Source organism: Marmota marmota, unplaced genomic scaffold (assembly GCF_001458135.2).
Source record: "Marmota marmota marmota unplaced genomic scaffold, marMar, whole genome shotgun sequence".
NCBI classification, from domain to species: domain Eukaryota; kingdom Metazoa; phylum Chordata; class Mammalia; order Rodentia; family Sciuridae; genus Marmota; species Marmota marmota.
The window spans coordinates 26,656,967-26,676,531 of record NW_026000057.1 but is presented as its reverse complement, the minus strand read 5'-3'; the positions used below and the strand labels follow the sequence as shown (position 1 = coordinate 26,676,531).

The 19,565-nt window shown below is 37.4% G+C and overlaps 1 protein-coding gene across 2 annotated transcripts in view; it reads left to right on the top strand.

Moving 5' to 3' along the window:
- The first annotated feature begins 6,381 nt into the window (after positions 1 to 6,381).
- Positions 6,382 to 19,565, top strand: part of Unc5c (unc-5 netrin receptor C) — a 344,358-nt gene continuing 331,174 nt past the window's right edge. Inside the window, exon 1 of one of the 2 annotated variants that reach the window (XM_048813645.1) lies at positions 6,382 to 7,162. In XM_048813645.1, coding sequence (XP_048669602.1) covers positions 7,039 to 7,162 — 124 coding nt within the window. In that variant the 5' untranslated portion in view covers positions 6,382 to 7,038. The remainder of the gene's footprint in view (positions 7,163 to 19,565) is intronic. The other variant, XM_048813646.1, reaches the window with a different exon arrangement.

Genomic DNA, 19,565 nt, shown 5'->3' with positions numbered 1-19,565 from the left:
TTTTTTTTTTTTTTTTTTTTTTTTTTTTTTTTTTTTTTTTTTTTTTTTTTGATACCAGGGATTCAACCCAGGGTTGCTTAACCTTTGAGCCACATCCCCAGTCCTTTTTATATTTTATTTTGAGAAAAACCTCTGGCTAAGTTACTTAGGGCCTTATTAAGTTGCTGAAACTGGCATTTAATTTTCAATCCCCCTGCTTCAGCCTCCTGAGCATCTGGGATCACAAGCATGAGCCACCACACCTAGCTTTATTCTATCTTCTTTTCCTTTTTTCTTCCTTCCTTACTTATAGCCTTACTTCTCTCCTTCTTTCCTTTCTCCCTTCCCAAGCTTTCTTGTCATCTTTCCTGCTTTTTTTCCCTTTCTTGTAAATGTTATCTCCACACAATCCAACTCCAAACTCCATGAAACCCTACCTCAATGCAATACACTTCCCCAAAGTTCAAATACCTACATTCTAGTGGACATAGTAATGTCATCCTTTTCATCTTTTTATCTCCTAATTTCATATAAAAACACACCCACCCTTTTGGATCAACGGATTATAGAGCAACTTCCCATCTACATACAATTCTCGAAATATACACTAAGGTCTTTACTATCTGTGCCTTCTCCTTGTTCCTCCTTTATAGTAAAGTAGTGTCCAACATATATAATTCAGCCAGCATTCACAATACCCTGCAATATTCACCACTTGTGATTGGTCGGAGGTGCTGTTTTGAAAGAGCATCAAAAAATGGAAACTTCTTTAGCTGCATGTTTCTAGAAAAGCAGTTTGGAAGGCGCCTAAGATGGCTGCATCCCCATAGACCTTCTCCTTCTTCTTCCTTCCTGGAAAGTGGACTCTTTGCCTAGAGGTGGAAAAGCCATCAACAACTGCAAGAACAAAAGTCACACATTGTGGGTGGAACATTGAGCCAACCCATCAAAAAGATACAACTGAATTCTCAGAGTGGCCTTGGACTGCCTTCTTTCAAATTTCTTATTATTAGAGACAAATATACTCATTGTCAGAGAATAACATTACCAATATATTTGTTTAAGTCTGACTTCTAGTTATATTTCTTCCCAGACTTCTTTGGTGGAAATTTTCTTAAACTCTTATATTTCTACAACATTTTTGTCTTTATTTAGAACCCTTTTGTTTATTCTGTTATATTATCTGTTAGATTTTAATCCCTTGGTGCACAAGGACTACTACTCATGAGTATTCTTTTTCAGTCATCTTAGAATGGAGCCTCACTAGAGTGGGGGGAGAGTGAAAGTGTTCTATATTCAATTGAATTGGACTCAATTCTGCCAGTCAATTAATGGAAAAAGCAATATACAAGGACCAGGCTGTTCATCAGCCCTTTTTAAGCAGTGCTCTTGATTTGCTACAGTGATATGCTAGGGCACTAAACTCAGCCTTAGAGTACTCTGCCCCAGGCACCACAGAATAGGGATCTGCTGTTTCGTTGGCCCTACTTCTATTCTCTTGGCAGTTATTCTTCCTTCTCAGTATATTGATTCTCTTTGGAGAGAACCTCTTATCCCCACTCTCAATTCAAGTTTACAGTTGCCAAAATTAGCACATGACCCAGACCTTGCCATTCAGTATATTCCAACCATCTGCTTATGATGATGGCTCAGTCATGGGTATGTGACCCATGATAGACCAGGGACATCTGGGATTTTGTTGACCAGTTGAGAATAGATATGCTGTTGGTGTTGATATCCATAATGGTAAAAACAGTGTAAACCCAGAGCCTCTAGGAATCCCAGCATTGAGAGCACAAGTCTGTGGATGAAGTCTCAACAGAGGAGAGCATAATCAGGATGGGTATGGGAGAGACTAAGTCCAATAAGTTGCATTTAAATTCGTGGGTTTAGAACATGATCCCTAAAATTAGACCGGTACTAATAAATGCTGTGTGTGAACTTTGGCAAAGTTACTTAACTACTCAGCTTCCTATGTAGAGAGGGGATAATAATCACTGGATTTGAATGTGTTCCCCAAAGTTCAGGTGTTAGAAATTTGGTTTCTAATGCTGTAGTTTTGGGAAATGGTAGCCTAATTGGAGGTATGGGTCCTTCGGGCACTGCTCTTTCTTGTAAGTGGATTAATGCCATTATCATAGGAGTGGATTCATTATTGCAAAAGTAGGTTCCTATTAAAAGGTCAACAGCTCAGTCCCCCTTGCTTTCTCTCACCTTCTCTTTCCCCAAGAAAGACACAGCAAGAGACAGCCCCTCAATCTTAAACTTCCCTGTCTTTTGAACTATAAGAAAATAAGTTTTATTTTTATAAATTACCCATTCTGTAATATTCTATTATAACAGTACGAATGGACTAAAGCAATAATGTTACTTTAATTTGATCCTTATGTGAAGACTAAATGAGACAGCCACATAAAAGAGCTTAGAACAGTACCTTTCACTAGTGACTGATCAATAAATGGTAGTCATAATTAATGCAGACAATTTTTACCCGTGGCTTTTGACTTATATACAGTCTAAAGACTCTTTTTGCTCAAATTGGTTTAAGTTGGATTTCTTTCGCTTGCAACCAAATGAGTCTTGTTTAATACAACTAATAGAAAGCATAGAGCTCCAGTATATATAGGTTTATAACAGATCAAGTCTCTTTTCCTAGGCTGGGGCAGAGAAGAGGAATTGAATCAGCCGAACAGGACCATCTGGTTCTCCTTAGTTGATGTCTATCTGCAATGTTATCTGAGGTCTCTGATCCCCCAACTCCTAGTTAGGAAGAGTTTTCCTCACTACTACTTCTATTTATTTACTAAAATTCTCCTTCTTCTATGTTGCCAGTTAATAATATTTCTGCTTACTGCTATAAAGCTTATTTTTTAAAAATACATAAAAATATAAACTGTAAGGAAGGAGTCAAACATAAGGACAGAGATAAAAATAAAGGAAAATATTTCTGTAATTAAAATTAATATTCAGTTCCTTTTTATTTAAGCCTTAAGCTGGAAACTTTTTCCATACCAGTTTAGAGTAAATACTATTATTACTAACCAGCCCATGCTAAATAGCATACTTTTCTTGGTGTAGATTTCTGGAGGGATATGCAAGGGATTTGCATGCTTAATTCCCATTAGCACCTGTCACTGGGATTTATTATCCCAGAGTTAATTCTCCACTCACTGCAGCCAAGAAAAAGGAAGCCCTTGTATGGATTTAAATAAAGCTTTTTAGTTTTCAAAATGAGATGAATTTTATGTCAGTTTCTTAAACATCTGCATTATTCCAACCCTAAACATTCATATTCAAATAAAATTTTGGTGGAAATTCATCCAAATTTGATTTTATTCAACAATCCAAAAAAAAAAGACTACTCATAATTTGAAAACATATTGGAGGTTGATAGTAATCAAGGACTTAGCTCAGTTTTAAAATCCACTGACTCTTACTCATGTAATTCAATATTCAATAAATGTTTATTGACCATCTATCATGTGCTAGGCTATGTTCTAGATTTATGGGTACAGCATGCTGAACTCACTACAAAAAAAACCAAAAACAAAAAACCTCCCCTTGAGAAGCATGTATTTTACTGGAGAATATTTGTACATATACCTGTAGGTATGCATACATGTATACAGGTAGATGCATGTATAGAGATATAAACTAAGTGCTATATGGAAAATCATAGTAGGTGAATACAATTGAAGCAATGTGTTGTTTCTATTTTAGGTAAATGGGTCAGAAAAGTCATCCCTAGGCAGTGATATTTGAGTCCAGATCCAAGTGATGTTAAGAAGTCTATACTCAGGAACCTATAAATGATACTTTATCTCTTTCATGAAAAAAAAGTGTGACAGACAAGAAAACTAGGCAGAATATTGATACACAGGCAAGTCCCATCTGTAACCAACAAGAGCAGAAAACTTGCCTGTGCAGCTGATCTGCTGGTTAGAGCCTGCCTTCTCCTTGTTCTTGAGTTTTCCAGTCTCCCCTCCTTTTTCTACCTCTTCTCTATATATCATCTCTCAAGCCATTCTCCTGCCCTCTTTAGGCTGAATTCCAGTACTGAACTATGTTTTCCTTTCTTTTCTCTTACTCATTCTTTCAAGGAATTAATTTCATGCAGCATTTGCTATTGAGCCCTGTAATGCCCCAGACCAAACTATGTGATAATTCAACCTTCTTTAACTAGACTTCGAGGATTCTTCCCCATTGAGTCTTTTTGACAACCAATTAACTACTATTCATTGAATACCAATTATACATCAGATTCTACATTAGGAGCTGGAGATAAAATGATGAACAAGATAAAGTGCCTACTTTAAAAGAGTTAAATAAACTCTTTTACAAGTAAGTTGTAAATTTAAAAATGAAAAATTTTACAACTTTTGGATGTTGTTAATATGGTAGTGAGTATGCACAGGGATTTCTTCCATACTATTTAAAATATAACCTCCTTTGAAAAATTGGTACAGGAATAAATGAAATATAATTATGATGTCATTCTCAAAAGGTTATTAATGGCCTAGCTGCATGGTAGGCACTGTTTACATGTGGCTATTTAAATTTAAATGAATTAATTGGACAAAAGTTAAAATTCCCATTCCACATTAGCCACAGTATAAGGGCTCAATAACCATATATGTTTAATGACTGTCATTTTGAAGAATATAGATACACACATGTTTCTTCCTACAGAAAGTCCTGTTGAACAGTACTGGTCTAGATAGCATGAAGATGATGGAAATCTTCCATTCATGATAATAGTAATTGACAATAATTTTATGTGTGAGACATTATATACATATATGTAGGTGTGTGTGTGTGTGTGTGTGTGTATATATATATATATATATATATATATATATATATATATATATATATATTATATATGTGTGTGTGTTTGTGTGTGTGTATTTGACTTATTTAATCCCCACAAAAATGTAAATACTGCTACTAGACCCATTTTACAGATTAGGAAAAAGAGATGTCTAATCTTATTGCTCAATATCATTCAGGTAGCAAAACACTAAGAAATGAACCCACAGTCTGACAGTAGAGTCTATCTTCTTAACAAAGTATCATAACGTCTTGGTGTGGGACACTGAAGAGAATGAAGAAGAGATTTTACTCTGACAGGCAGAGCCTCTATAGAAATAAGAAGTGGATATTTTTGTCAATATCTTTGGCAAGTATGACCTTTTTATGTCTATGAAATTTATCCAAAATAGGTCTTATGGACCAGAGGTTTAAATGGAGTCAGACATGCAGAATTCCAGAGTGTTAGAACTGAAAAGAACTGACATATTATATGGATGAAGAAACCAAGGCATGCAAAGATTATCTGACCTGCCCATGATAACAGTTAGGACCATAGTGAAAATTAGAGCTCAAGTTTCCAGTGTGTGTGTGTGTGTGTGTGTGTGTGCGCGCGCGCACACACGCGCGAGTGCAAGCATGTGTGTGTGTGCAAGCGTGTGTGTGTTTACACATGGCCCCCATTGGCATCCAGAACTTAACATTTCCCTGTATAGTATTTATTAGTTTAAAAATGAACTAATCTTGAGAAGATATTTTCTTCTTCCCAGAGTGTTGGCTACACCAGTGTAATTGATTTATTAATCCATTCACTTTCTTTTTGTCTAACCTTTCCTTATTTTACCCACCCATTCTTTCATTCCTCCTTCACCTTTACAACAGGAATTCACAACCTAACTACTAATTCTTTCTGAATCATAGCAGTTTTAGTCCTTACACATGCTGTTAGGAATTTGGAAAATATGTCGTAGGTTCCAAATCACTTTAAGTGAGTATTCACAAATTTGCTTCTGCCTTTTTTTCTGGGAGAGCTCCTCCTGATATTGCCTCACCACCTTTTACATACTCCACCTTGCCAGCCACCAAGATGCACGCAAAGAAAGCACTATTGAAGGAGTTTTCGTTGAGCTTTTTAGTTTCTGTTCCACTGCAAAGAGGTCATAAGCTTTCAGAGCATAAAACAGTCTGAGTGCAGCTGACAACCCAAAGGGTGGGCTAGAACACTGCAGAAAGCTTCTTGCCTTCTTCTCCATCGCTGAGGACAAGTTCGAGCCAGCAGCCGACCTAATCAACCTTAAGACGCGAAGTCCCAGGGCGCGTCCAGTCCCAGGAAGTCTGGCTCGGGGTTTGCCGGCGTGGTGGAGAAGCTGGCAGGCAGCAGGCTGAGCTCCACTGGACACAGCCTAGTGGCCCGGGGCGCGCCCGCTGCGCTCTCAGAGTCCAAGTCTGGCGCACCGCAGGAGGCAGGAGCGCTCCCCCTAGCCGCGGCCGCTTCTGCCCCCAGGTGTCTCTTGCCCTGGCTCCAGTGAATAAACCAACAGCGGTCTCCGCCTTCTCAACTAGGCGTGCATCTCTCCTTCCATCCTTGCTTACATAAGGCGGGCGGGCGCGCTCCCGCTGCCGCTTACCCCCAGCAGAGTTGGGCTGTGCCCTCCACGCCTTCTTGGCGCGGCAAGCGCCTCCGAGTACCCGTGCGTCCCACTCTAGGAGGTGACTCTTTGGCCACCCAGCACCGGCAATCGGGGCGTCTCTTCTCTTGCTCGAGACCACTGAGATTGGAGACGGGAGCGCCTCACCGTGCCCAAGCTTCTTCGGTCCGCTCCCTTCTCCTCCCACTTTCCCCACATTCCCCCACCCTCTGGTGCCTGTGTGTGTTCCTCACAGGCTAAGGGACCCGGAGAGCAGTCCATGCTCGGCGCACGGCGGAGCTGCGGCTGCTTCTGCTGCTGAGGGGAGCCGAGAAGGTGGCGGTCTTGCGCCTCCCTGGACTTCCCAAGTGGGGGCAGAGCAGTCGCTCGCGGGAGACGTCAGTTGGAAAGGCACAGGGAAACAGGAACCTTCAAACTCCTCCTCGGCGTCTCCTCTCCACCCCCTTTGGCCCCTGCCCTTGAAGAAAGTGGAGTGTGGCGTTTGGCTGTCGTTATTTCTTGGGACTGCTTCGCCGTGCACGGATTCAGCGGCTGCCCAGTGGGGCTCTCCGCTGTTTGCGCGTCTCTCGGTGTTGTTCCCTCCGGCACACCTCTATCGACGATGAGGAAAGGTCTGCGGGCGACAGCGGCCCGCTGCGGACTGGGACTAGGATACGTGCTGCAAATGCTCGTGCTACCTGCCCTGGCCCTGCTCAGCGCCAGCGGCACTGGCTCAGCCGCTCAAGGTAAGGGGGTCCGCCAGGCTAAGCGGCCACCTCCCTTCGCTTCTTCCTTCCCTCCTTCTACATCTCTTCTTCCCTAGTTCTTCTGGCTTCCTCAGTCTACCTCGTTGCTCTCAACTGGAGACCACTTTATATTCCACTTTCCCAACTAGTCAAGAAGCTTTGATTATTGCGATTTTTAATCTGTCTTCCGAAAGGGGCAAAGATGGACCAGGGACGCACGGGGTTTGGACAACGCATCCGTCTCTGTGCATGTGAGAGCCGGGGGTGTTTTGCACTTCCAGCTCCGCACGCGCACGTTGTTGCATAGTGTACACACAGAGGTTTGAAGAGACTCTCGGTACGGGTGGCTGTGTGGTTTGACATAGATGCACCCTGATGCGAATGGTGGGCAGAGGCTCCCCGCGCTGTGTGGTAGCTGGGGTTGCACAGCCTTCACTGCATCTCAGCTAAGGAAATGTGTCCATTACCGCTGAGGACCCAAAAGCGCTGGTGCCCCTTGGCTGCTGCTTGGGGCGCTGTGGAGAAACATAGCCCGGCCGGACTTGCGTTCCCAGCCAGAGGCAGGCCACTGGTGTGCCTGCCTCTGCACTCTTACCCTTTCGTATCTCCTTCCCACCAGGCGCCAGAGAAACTTAAAACCTCTGAGCTCTGGGGGAATAGGCTGGTTGTTCAATCCAAATCTGCAACTCCCCGAGGTAGCCAACCAGTTCATAACTCGCGACATTTTAATTTAATGCGTGTGAGATTTAAAATAAGTGTCCGGAGCCTTGGGCAAAGCCAGGCTGGAAGGACAGCGGTTGGAAGTTGTGGGTGGATAAGGGAGGAGCGGAGACCCCGGGACTGGTCCCTTCACTCCCTTCTTGTTCCCGGAGTTTGAAGTGGTGGCGACAGCTCCCAGCCTTAAGGGGAAGAAAGAGCCAAAGTTGCCTTTACCAAAGTCTCTCAGGTCATCTGGGCCCCTAACCTACACTCCAACATAGTCCACTTAGATCTTTTCGCCCAGTTGGGTGGTGATAGCTGGCTTTGGAGAAGCAGAGCAGCTTTTTCTGAAAGTGGGTGGTGGTGATGTGGAAGGAAGCCTATTCAGCATTCAGAGGCAATTCAGGGATCTCTCCTACACACACACACACACACACACACACACACACACACACACCACTCATACACATCTTGGTTATACTTCTTTCCAAATTTGGAGAGCTGGGGGAAGCAAGGAGGTAGCCCCAATTCCCGGGTGATGCTCAGACACTGGATTTTCCCGTCTGCATTCCATCTGATCTGTGAGAAGCAAGAGGAGCTGGGGGCAAGGGAGGGGGAAGGTAGTGGTGGAGTGGAGTGCCTAGGCAAGGCGAGTGTGGTCCGGGTGGGGAGGTAAGTGATTAGCAAGGCTTTGTGAATTAGAGATAGCTACTTCGGGTGTAAATTTTCCTGCTGCCCTGCTAAGTGGCCACGCTCATAAATCCTTCCTTCCTTTTCTCGCCAGATGCCTCCCATCCCCGAGGTTCTGCTCGGGTTTTCTTATGCATACCTCCAGAGCTCATCTATCTATTTTACCATGGAATCTCCATTGGGAATCATATGGTTCTTGTTATAGATTTCTTGAAATTGGTAAGAAGTTCTCAGGGCGGTAGCCCAGGATACTTAGAGGAAGGTATTTGGAAGCTTAAGTGAGCAACCTGATGAATAGATGTGGAATCAACCGCGTGACTCCCTATGGAATTCGCCTGCTGTTATTGGGCGCACAAAGGACTGAGCCATGGGGGTGGCCAGGCATGGGACATGGTGAGAGAACTATTTGGGGAAAGGACAAGTTAAAGTCTCCAAAGATGCCAAAAGGAGATAGGATGCCTGCTGAGAGCTTACAACAGTCCAATTAAAAAGACTGGGAAGAAAAGGGATCAATAAAGATAATCAAACAGGACATAGTAAATGGATTGATATTGAAAGAAGAAAGGAGAAGAGATTAAAAGAAAAGACACTCAAGATACACTTGAGTGTTTTCCTCTTGCACTTTTTCTTCTTATAGACCAGGCAATTCAAGAGTTATTTTGATCTTAACTCGAAAAAGAAAGTGTATTCTGTGGTGTGTATACATTTCTATGCACAGTTCTCCATTTACTTCATTTAATTCTTTCAGTTTCCAGTGATTTTTTTTTTCTTAAATTATGTGTCCTGTGAAATGCTTCCACAACCACTTTTATGATTGTTATTCTCCATGTTCCAGGACATCAGCTCTTCCTGTGTTCTGTTAGGTATCAAAAGAAACAGAAAGCACCAAACTCTACCATAAGCTACTGTCCCCATCACTGCTACCTATTATCCCAGCCAATTTAATGTTGAACCATCATTAACACTTTCCTTTCAGAATCACATATTTACAGTGGGCTGGCAGTCAGACATCCATTTCCTTCAATATTTCTCAGGTCTACTCATTTTGCATTAGAACAGCCCATGCCCTCAAGCTATGATTTCCTTGTTCTATGAGTTAAAGACTGGAGTGGAGTATTTTTATGAATGTGCAATTAAAATAGAACAGTTCATTTAAGTACTTTACCAAAAAAACATTAAATTTTTGATCCATTGTTGTAGAAGTGCTGGAAAAAATTAGAAGCTTTGGAAAATATATGTCTCTTTGGAGATAGCCAAGGAAAAAATAGGTCTTTCAGAGCAAAACAGAGTGGATGTTATTTGTGAGTGCACTGAGTTTGTAACTGTGGTTTAAAGACCGACAGCAGTCATTTTAAACAGGTCCTTGGGAAATTCTCTAGGCTTTAGGCAACAACTTTCTTCTTTCTTGCTATGCTCTAATTGTTTCATTCAGGATTGCTGGGAACTCCTAGCTCCAGGGAATTTGCCGTGCTTCTGATTCCAAGAATGAAAGATTTTACTAGTAAAGGCAGCCCAGTGAGTGAAAGTATGGATGTGTGTGTGTGTGTGTGTGTGTTTCTGATTTGTGTAATTCTGAATTAGTGCCCTCCTGTTGTACAAATGCATTTTATCTAGGTTACACAGTATTGATGTGCTGCTTATCTAGCACCAACTAGTGTTATGTTCGGAGTGTTAACACCTCCGAACTCAGAATTGAAAATTACTAAAGATTCAAAACAGATTGGAATAATTCTCTGTTATCTTAATTTATGGTGTTTTTAAAAACCCACAAATATTACACTTCTTCCAATGAAAGAATACTTTCATGCTTTTATGCATATTGGTGTGGAACAAATTGACAACTGGTGTTGAAAACAACTGAGTTTCATTACAATTCTACCATATATTTTTCCATTCTAGGGGCAGATTCATGAATTCACTTTGGAAATTTTCAATAAGAGAAAGTATGTTAGTTTATCTTTGTTTAGAAAAATAATTTTATGTGTTATGGCTTAGAAAGTGCTTAACTGTCTTCAGGGAACAAACTTTTTAAGCATTTGCAATAAATGAGAAATCATTAGATCATAATAGACATGTGCGTGCCCTGGTCTTCTGTTTTCTGGATATAGAGGATTTGAATTTAAACAAGACAGGTTCTTTGGAGTATCTACTATTGGACTTTGGGAACTGCTTTTAATCAAAATTTATACTGATCTAGTTTTAGCAAACCCTTAATGATAGGAAGGAGGCATCAGCTCTATTAGGCAAACCCTGTTACCTTATTTAGAATTATTGTTGAGACTTAAATATAACTGTTCTCTAATGTATGCTAGTGTCTCCAATTAGTGCAAACAGCAAGAGTATGCTCTATTAGGCCTTAACTGCATTTAGCACTTCTCTGATTCAGGTCATGGCTTTGCTGGAGCAGCAGGGGGAGTCACTCTCAGAAGAAACATTAACATTACAGGCTGCAACCACTTCCGGAGAAGAGTAGGGAAAATGGTGGGAGTGGAGACTGAGCCAGTGCTCCTGCCTTGCAGCTTTGGCCTACATCTTTTTTTAGTTTGACTTTTGTACTTGTGGCAGTTAAAAACAATCCCATTCACATGTTCCCACACATTAAAAACTTATTAGCTCCTTTGACTTGAATATAGTGTAAGAGGTACTTCTCATAACACTTTTCTCCCAGACAATGTGCTGTTCCTTAGGAACATAGAGTTGAATGAGACCTCAAGAAGATGGGCTTACAAATATATAGTACAATTCACTTGCAAGAATAATTCACTTTCTGAAATATAACAGTAGTCACAGGCATAGTATTTTCTGGATTTAGACATCTGAGATAGTAAACATAGGTTAGGCCAGGATTCTGATTTGATTGGTGGTGGGAATTCCAAAGTTTCTACTTAGAGAAACTCAAGGGGGTGATTTAGATGGAAGCAATTTTCTTAAAGTTGTTTACATCTTAACAGTATGTTCCTTAGATTTCATATGTATTTTGTCCTGCTTTGGGGAGGGACCAGCTAAGGGCTATGTGTAGTGTATACCCATTTTATCAGTTAGCAAAGTGGTTACCAGTGCTTTATAATCCTGCTTCTAAGCTTTCTAGCTGTGTGACCATGGATCAGATATTTAGCCTCTCTGTGCTTTAGTTTCCTCACATGTAGAATGAGAACCATATATGGTATCGGTCAGACTAGGATTGAATGAATTGATACATATGAAGCAGCTAGAGCAGTGTTTAACTCACAGAAAGTAAATATGATTCCTTGGCTTCCAACTCTAAAACACCAGCAAAGCCCAAGATGTTAAAGGAATTAAAGACCAATAATTTTGAAACTTAAAATGAGAATAACTGTGGGAGCTGCTTTTCCAAAAGTAAGAAATGGAGTTGTCTAAGGAGACACTCCAAAATAGATCACTGCAGACTTCTAAACAGGATCAAATTCTTTGGACAACCTGTGGGTGTCTCACTCTATTTCTTAGCCTCTTTTCTTCCTTTCTATATTCTCTGGGAAAAATGAACCCACTAGCAGTTCTAAACAAGCACATGTCATGTCACTGCCAGTTAAGTCCTGGCAACAGTCTCTACCCTTGACTTTGTATCTTTACAAGAAATATTTAAGACGAGTCTTCAATAAATCTATAAAAAAGACTTCTACAGAAAACAAAACAAAATGTCATATACAGGCTTTCTGATAAGGGTTCCTAGAAAATGAGCCCTTTGTGCAAATATATGTCAACAGTTTTTCTTTAAAATGAAATGGATGAAAGTACACAGTCTAAGAACATAATCAAATTGTTTAATAGTACAAATGTTTATCATTTAAATTCACCAGAATTTTCATTTATTCATACTATATTTGCAATAGAAAATTTGGTAGAATTTATGACAGCAGAGGTAACATTAATATATGCAATATATGTTTTAAAACATATTTAATTACTTATAATTGTATTAAATATAAACAATAAACAACTATTGTTATTTCTTTGCACACTACTTTCTGGCAAATTTTTAAGGTAAAACTAGGGATATGCAGGGCTTTCTATGTTACTTAGCATTTTTAAGGCAGATTTTTCTTATACAGAATTAACGTTCTGCTCTAAATTATTGATAGCCTGGTTCTGCATTTAGCCCTAAATCTTTCCTCATTTCTCCTGTCCCCTTCACTCACTTCCCCTCTTTCTTTCTTTCCCTCCTTTTCCCCCTCTCCTCTTCCCTCTCTTCCTCCCTCTGATTCCTTAAATCTATGTATGGACTCTTTGATTTCATTACTTATTTGTATTTGTTATTGCTTATGTATTTGTGTAGGAGGGCTGCATGAATCTGAGATTTGGATATTGTTTTAGTATTATTAAGTTCAAGAATGTTTTATTCACAGAAACTCAATGCTATTTTTTATGGTAATTCTTTGAAACAGAATAAATTTGCCTTGAACAATATCAAAACACTACTGTTTCCTTTTTTCCAGTTCTCAAATAGAAATCTAGTAACTGGGTAATTTACTGTTTTTATTGTTGTAAGTATTTACCTCAAAATTTATAGAGATTTTAATTGATAACATTTTATACTAATACTTTTATAATTAGATCAGAAATAGAAAATTTAAAAAAATCTTCTTTACTTGTTTGGAGCTATTAGAATAATTTCTGCCTTTTCATGAAAACTTAAAATATATCATACTGCAAGTTTTGGGACATTTATAAACAAAATATTACAAAATATTGAGCTATAATTTGAGAAATAAATAAAAACGTTTTGGATTGAATTCGTAACATGGATTCTCATTTTGAACATTGACATTCTTCATAAAGTTGCTCCTTCAGGACTATATAATGATATTTTCAGATACACAGATAAATGTAACAGATTTTTATAGGTACTTAAAACACATCTAGCCTTCTGCACAGAGTCCATAGTACTAAAGTTACCATGGCATTACTTAAACTGAAGTTGTAATTTAGAAAGTGAGCTAAAGCTTCCAAAGTGCCAAATATGCAGCTACTTGTGCTTACACCAGTGTGCCTTTTATTAGCATTGAGCAGTGACTCAAAAGTGTGTTGTCTTGTAAAAGTGAAACGTAACATCTGAAATCGCCTACGTGTGGGGAGTGCCCTCTGTAAATTAAATAACCAACTGCTTCCCATTGCCACCACTGCACAGTGATGGGAGAATGCGGAGAACCCCAGGAAACTGAGTTATATTGACAAGCCTGTTACACTTCTCATTTTAAATATCAGTGTTCAAAATAATCATGTTAACAGATGATATTGATTAATCAAATTTAACTCCAGAGTTACCAATCCTATTTATTTAAAAAATGTTGTGTGGATAGGGGGCTTTACCTTCATTAATCATTTTGTCATGTGAATTCTGTGGCTAGTTTCATTTCTCAGCAATTATGAAAGCTATAAAAATGCCTCATGTAAATGAACACATATTATGTCCTCTTCTAACTAAGGATGTTAAACAACGGAAGCTCTGCAACAGTTTAACGAGCTTATTGATGAATGCTAACATTTCTCATTTTCAGTCAATGTCTTAATTGATTATTTAATCATGGACTGCCTCAACTTGAGTATAATTCATTGTCTTTTTTTTTTCACTATTGAGAAGAAAAACCTTACATAGAAACATTCCTTTCCAATAAAAACAGACCAGTGCTTTCATATTAAAATGTATCTGCAGTCCATTATAAGGTAAAATATTTCCATGAATAAAAATGTAGTTTTCCCTCCCAAACTTAAGAAAATTAATATGTGTAATAACATAATAGTTTAGCATAGAAGTATATCGAACTAGTTGGTATCCTTCTATAGTTGTGTAGAAAGCTAATTCTTTTAAATTAATTATAATAAACATTCTCAGTGCAAGTTTACTACAATATATTAGGGTGCATGGTATAATAATATCCACTTATAATTATAGCAAAGAAAATTCATGTATGAGATTAAATTTAAAGGGAGCAAATTCTAAAATTCTATTCCATATGAATTTTAATTTTTTACTTGTATTTAAATTTGATATTTTAAGTTATAACATCAGTTTTTAGAATTTTAAGAGTCTAAAAAGTTCTTTTAAGAACAAGATCAAAGAATACTCCGTAACAGATGGTATTCTCTAACTTTTTACACATACTAAAAATGATAGTCTATGACAACAGCATAGCTTTTTTTGTTGTTGTTGTTTTATTATACATGATTTCCAGAGACCTGTGTTATCTCTAATCAAAGCAAACAAACAAAAAATTACTACCAGTATCACAACCAAAGCTTGGAGTGCAAAAATGAAATAAATAAGGGCCATTTCACTTCTGGGTGATATATGCTAACATTGAGATTTAGCTTTGGGTAAAAGCAACATGATATATCTTCATTAAATAAAAAGCTTGCCCAAATATATACATTGTAGCCACCCAGTGGAAGTATTCAAGTTTAGCAAGTAGCAATCTTGAAATCATTCTAAATAAAACAGTAATTATGGTTTTTTTGTTTTTTAGCAACTTTCCTTTTTCACTCTGGATCTCCATGAGATGATGAAAGACTTAAAAATTTGTTAGGTAGGGATCAAATTTAAGAATTGAAGGAAGTTAAGACTTTTTTCTCCCTGCCTATCAGAGCCATCACTCACAGAACATGCAGAGTGGTGGAAAACAACTCAGAATCTGAGGGGAAACAGGCATATTCGAATGATTCATTATTTGTGCTATCCAGGACAGAGATCTAAGATCAATTCTTCATCTTAATATTATTTGACACTTAATATTATCTGACTCGAGACTTATCTAAATAAGTCTTGATTTGCACTTATTTCAATTAACATAGCAAAGTAATTTGGAAAGTATTTTAAAGGCCTATATGTTTAAGAAGTTAATTATTTACATGAAGTGAACTTGGATATTCTTGAACCAGTTTGACAGGGTGTATGTGTTGGAAATATCTAGAATTAAATCCATGGTATACTGATATCCTTCAGTGGTCTTTGTGAAGTGCACTGCCACTTGCTGAGCTACTCTCTTAAACATTGTCATTAATAACAATGCCAATGTTATTTTTTAAATCTCACCTGCTCATAAGAAATTGAGTAATGTTTCCTTAGAATGTTCTTAGAGACATTCATTCCCCTGAAAAGGATTTGCATAAGTGTAGTTTATCTTTTAAGAGAATTATAATACATATAAAAATGGTATTACTGTCTTTTTTTATGTATTGATTAAAACATATATATATTTATTTTTTGTTTACAGTTAAACATGCAATATTTCTACATAGATTTAAAAGGACCACAGTGAAAAATTTTATATTTTACTTATATGAAAAAGAGTAGAGAAGTGGTTGGGAAAATTTTAACAGTGGATATGTTTTCCCAGTGGAAAGGAGAAGAGGTCATTTTACTGGATTTACTAGATATGATTTACATGTCATTTTGAAATGAATTAAGTAACTATGAAATTTTTTTCTAGGGTGGTATTTTTAGGCCATGTCTTAGTGAAGCAAAGAATTGCAAGGAGTAATTCTCTGTGAGCAGATGTGATTGTGCCAATTTGTGTGTGTGTGTGTGTGTGGTGTGTGTGTGTGTGCGCACGCACATGTGTGTGTACCTTTTGGAATGTTTTAGGAGTGAAAGTTCATTTTCAAGCAGATTTGACAATATCCTCAAAATAAAAAATGAACCTATCAAACAAATGAAAACATACTTTTTTACTTATAAAACAAATTCATGAATAGAAAATCAGATTTAATCATCCATTTTCAATTATCTTATGTTTCTTATGAAAAAATTATCTTATGTTTCTGCAAAAAGTTACCTTTCTCTTGATGCATTGCTAAGTCATTTCCCTGGTGTACAATAGGGATGCCTCTACCTCATAAGTGAAGTGGCTTATATGATAGAAACAAGTTTTTCTCCTGTCATCCAAGTGATCTCCACTTCCACTGACTTGTTTCAAATGTGTAGAGAACTTCTGTTCTTTTCTGATAGTTCTATGGTGGACTATAACTCATTGACCAAGGGAGAATGTCCACTTTCATGCATGCAGGGGTAAAATCCTTTATTCACTTCATGACTCTCTTTCTCTTTCTGGATGCTCCCTCAGAGGGACAACATTCTCTTAGTAAGCACCCTATGTGAAATGACCTCCTGTATGGGCTGATGGAAGAAGAGGTCAGCTGTGTTATTCTTCCCTGACCAGAATCCAGTGATGGTTGGTTTTAACCTCTTAATCAAATGGAGTTATGCTTGATTTTTTTGGACTCCCTCAGATGCCATATTGGTGGTTTTATTTCCAGGATTATCCATTATGTCCATTTAAAAGCTCTATTTAAATGGATGAAGAAAGTTAATTGAAAGGGGAGGGAGTGAGGTTGTTACTAAGGAAAGAATATGCAGAATTTCTTTGAGGATATGGTGATGATATGCCTCCTTGTTTATATTCAATATTATAATATTAATGTACAAATTTTACATGATATACCAATTTATATAGATATATAGTATCTATTGTCATGTTTTCATATCACTTGGCATTTTTGAGCTAGGCGTTTTAAGCCATGCAAATAAATCCTAGGATTCAGAAAAGTATTTTGAATATTCTTTATCAGACACATATAACATAGGGATTTCATAGCAAAATATATAGTCTACTGTTAAGAATAGCAAAGTAAATAATAATTCCTCTCAAAGTTTTGTGATTGCAAATCTAAATGTTAATGAGAGACGTTGCCATTTAATGCTGAATTGCAAGGTTAAAAGAGGGTCTTAAAGATAACAGTGAACTCCAGAGTACTTGAGTTTGTTTTGCATTCAGTGACAGTCACTAAATTAGGGAAAGGAATGTTCAAACAACACACTTGAGGAAAAGTGATTTTTATAGAAAGGAGCCATTTCTGCTAATAGCCAGTAACTGCACATAACCCCGCTGACATTAAAAGTCCATTAGCTAAGCCCAGTTTAAATAGCAGCTGATGCAGTGTCAGCTAAATGTACATTGGAATTTTTTCATATAATGCAGTAATAGCAGTTCTACAATTTTTTTTTTCTAAAACTATGTACATTAAGTAAAACAAATGTCATCTGATAGTAGTAGCAGGGCTGCTAATAAACAGGCAGAAGTTTGTGATGAAACAAAAGTAACAGTCTATATTACAAGAAGATAATAAATGGCATGATGATTTTAAAAGGGAGACTTTGAGAAAAATCATCTGGAGAAGCTTAAGCTGACATTCAGAAAGAGTTGTTTCCATAGAAGCACATGAAGTACTTTGAGATATTCATATAAAGTGAAATGATTTTTTTTTTTTTTTGCTAATAGTTGCAGTAGTTTTTCCATGTATTTGAAATTACAGGAGGCCTCCTCCTTAGACACTTATGTGTGTAAATGGGAAAGAGGGTGAGGAGATAGCAAAGGGAGCAAATGAAAACATAGGTATAACTTAATATGTACTAATATTTTAAGGTGATTACTATGATTATATTTTTGAAAGCAATATGGTGTATTTTTGCTGTCTGAAATGAAATTGAAGGTGAAATGTTCATATTATCCTCGGAAGAGTTCCCTAAATCTGTGTTTTTTCATCTTTGTAATATTTTACAATCAACATTTCAATTGTCTAAGACAAGTATTACTGAAAATTATACTAGAATCTAAAAATCTTTTAGAACATCTTTAAAGTATTCTCTAAGCCAGTGTTCTGTAACTATAAAACAATTGTGGAGACAAACGGGGCTGCTCAGTAGTCTAGTGTGTGAGTTGAGAACAAGGCAGTAATTAATCAGTGGCTGTCGCACGCACACCACTATGAAGTATTAGGAGAACCTCCAGGCCCACCTCCCCCTCCCCTATTATCAGGCCATTAGTGAAACCCAGTACAAGTAACCGTGGTGGAGCCCTGTGAGAGCATATGACCCCAGTAGCTTCTGCATAAGCTTTGTGAGCATTTTCACAATGGTCACTGGAATTTCCATCACACTTTATAATACTCAGAATTCTTTATTCCATTCCCTAGCTACAGACATCACATCTTTTATTTATATATTAAATATAAAATAATTTAAAATTATTTCTTAGTAGCACAATAAAAATAACTCTGCATTTCTTGAAAAGAATATTGTAAAAAAGAAAGTGGCAAAGAAAAAACAAAACAAAACAAAACAAAAAGGCTTACGTTTGCCCACAATGGAGTAGAAGAGATTTCCATTTTATGTTAATAAATTTTCATATAAGCACTTCCTAATAAAATAAAGAAATACTCCTCGGTGTTGTTAACTGTTTTAATTCATCTCAGACCACTGTAAATGCTCATTTTAAATGAATTGGGAGCTTACATGAATAGAGTTTTTGCAATTAAATTACTAACCAAAATCCCATTTACTAACATATTACATGAGAGACTTGATGAACAATCTCGTCTTTAGTATGTAACTCAAACATTAATAACAGATGGAAATATGCCTCAGTTCAACCATTGGGCTCTGATTTTTAATTCTAAACCTACTTCATTTTTTTTCAGACCAAAGCATCTTTTTAAAGTCACCATTTTCCATATGGTTTTTCCTTTTGTATTGCATAAATATTAATTATATTGCAATATGAAAAAAGAATGCCATTGTGTTTGGTCACGTAATGAATTTGTACACATCTATGAACCAGTATTATGACACTGAATTATGTTGAGAGTAACAAGATGATGCAAGATTGACTTAAATAGGACAATTATTACATTAAAGTTTTTAATAGTTTTAGAAAAAATGCTCTGCAATGTTAATATACCGTTACTTTCTAAATAGCTTCTCAACAGTGTGTCCTTTTTGTATGAATTACCTTTTTAAAAATCTTAAGTAAATACAACAAGAGTATTTTTCTGTCACTTGAATTTGTTCATTTATACATTATAAAAACAGTTTTTTTAAATAGTCTTTAAGAATGTCTTTAGTAATGTTTCATATTTTTTAATAATGTATCAACTGTAGTAAAATGAGCTAGTAGTTTTAGATTTGTCTTTTTTTTTCTTCTTTTCTTCCCCCCCCCCCCCC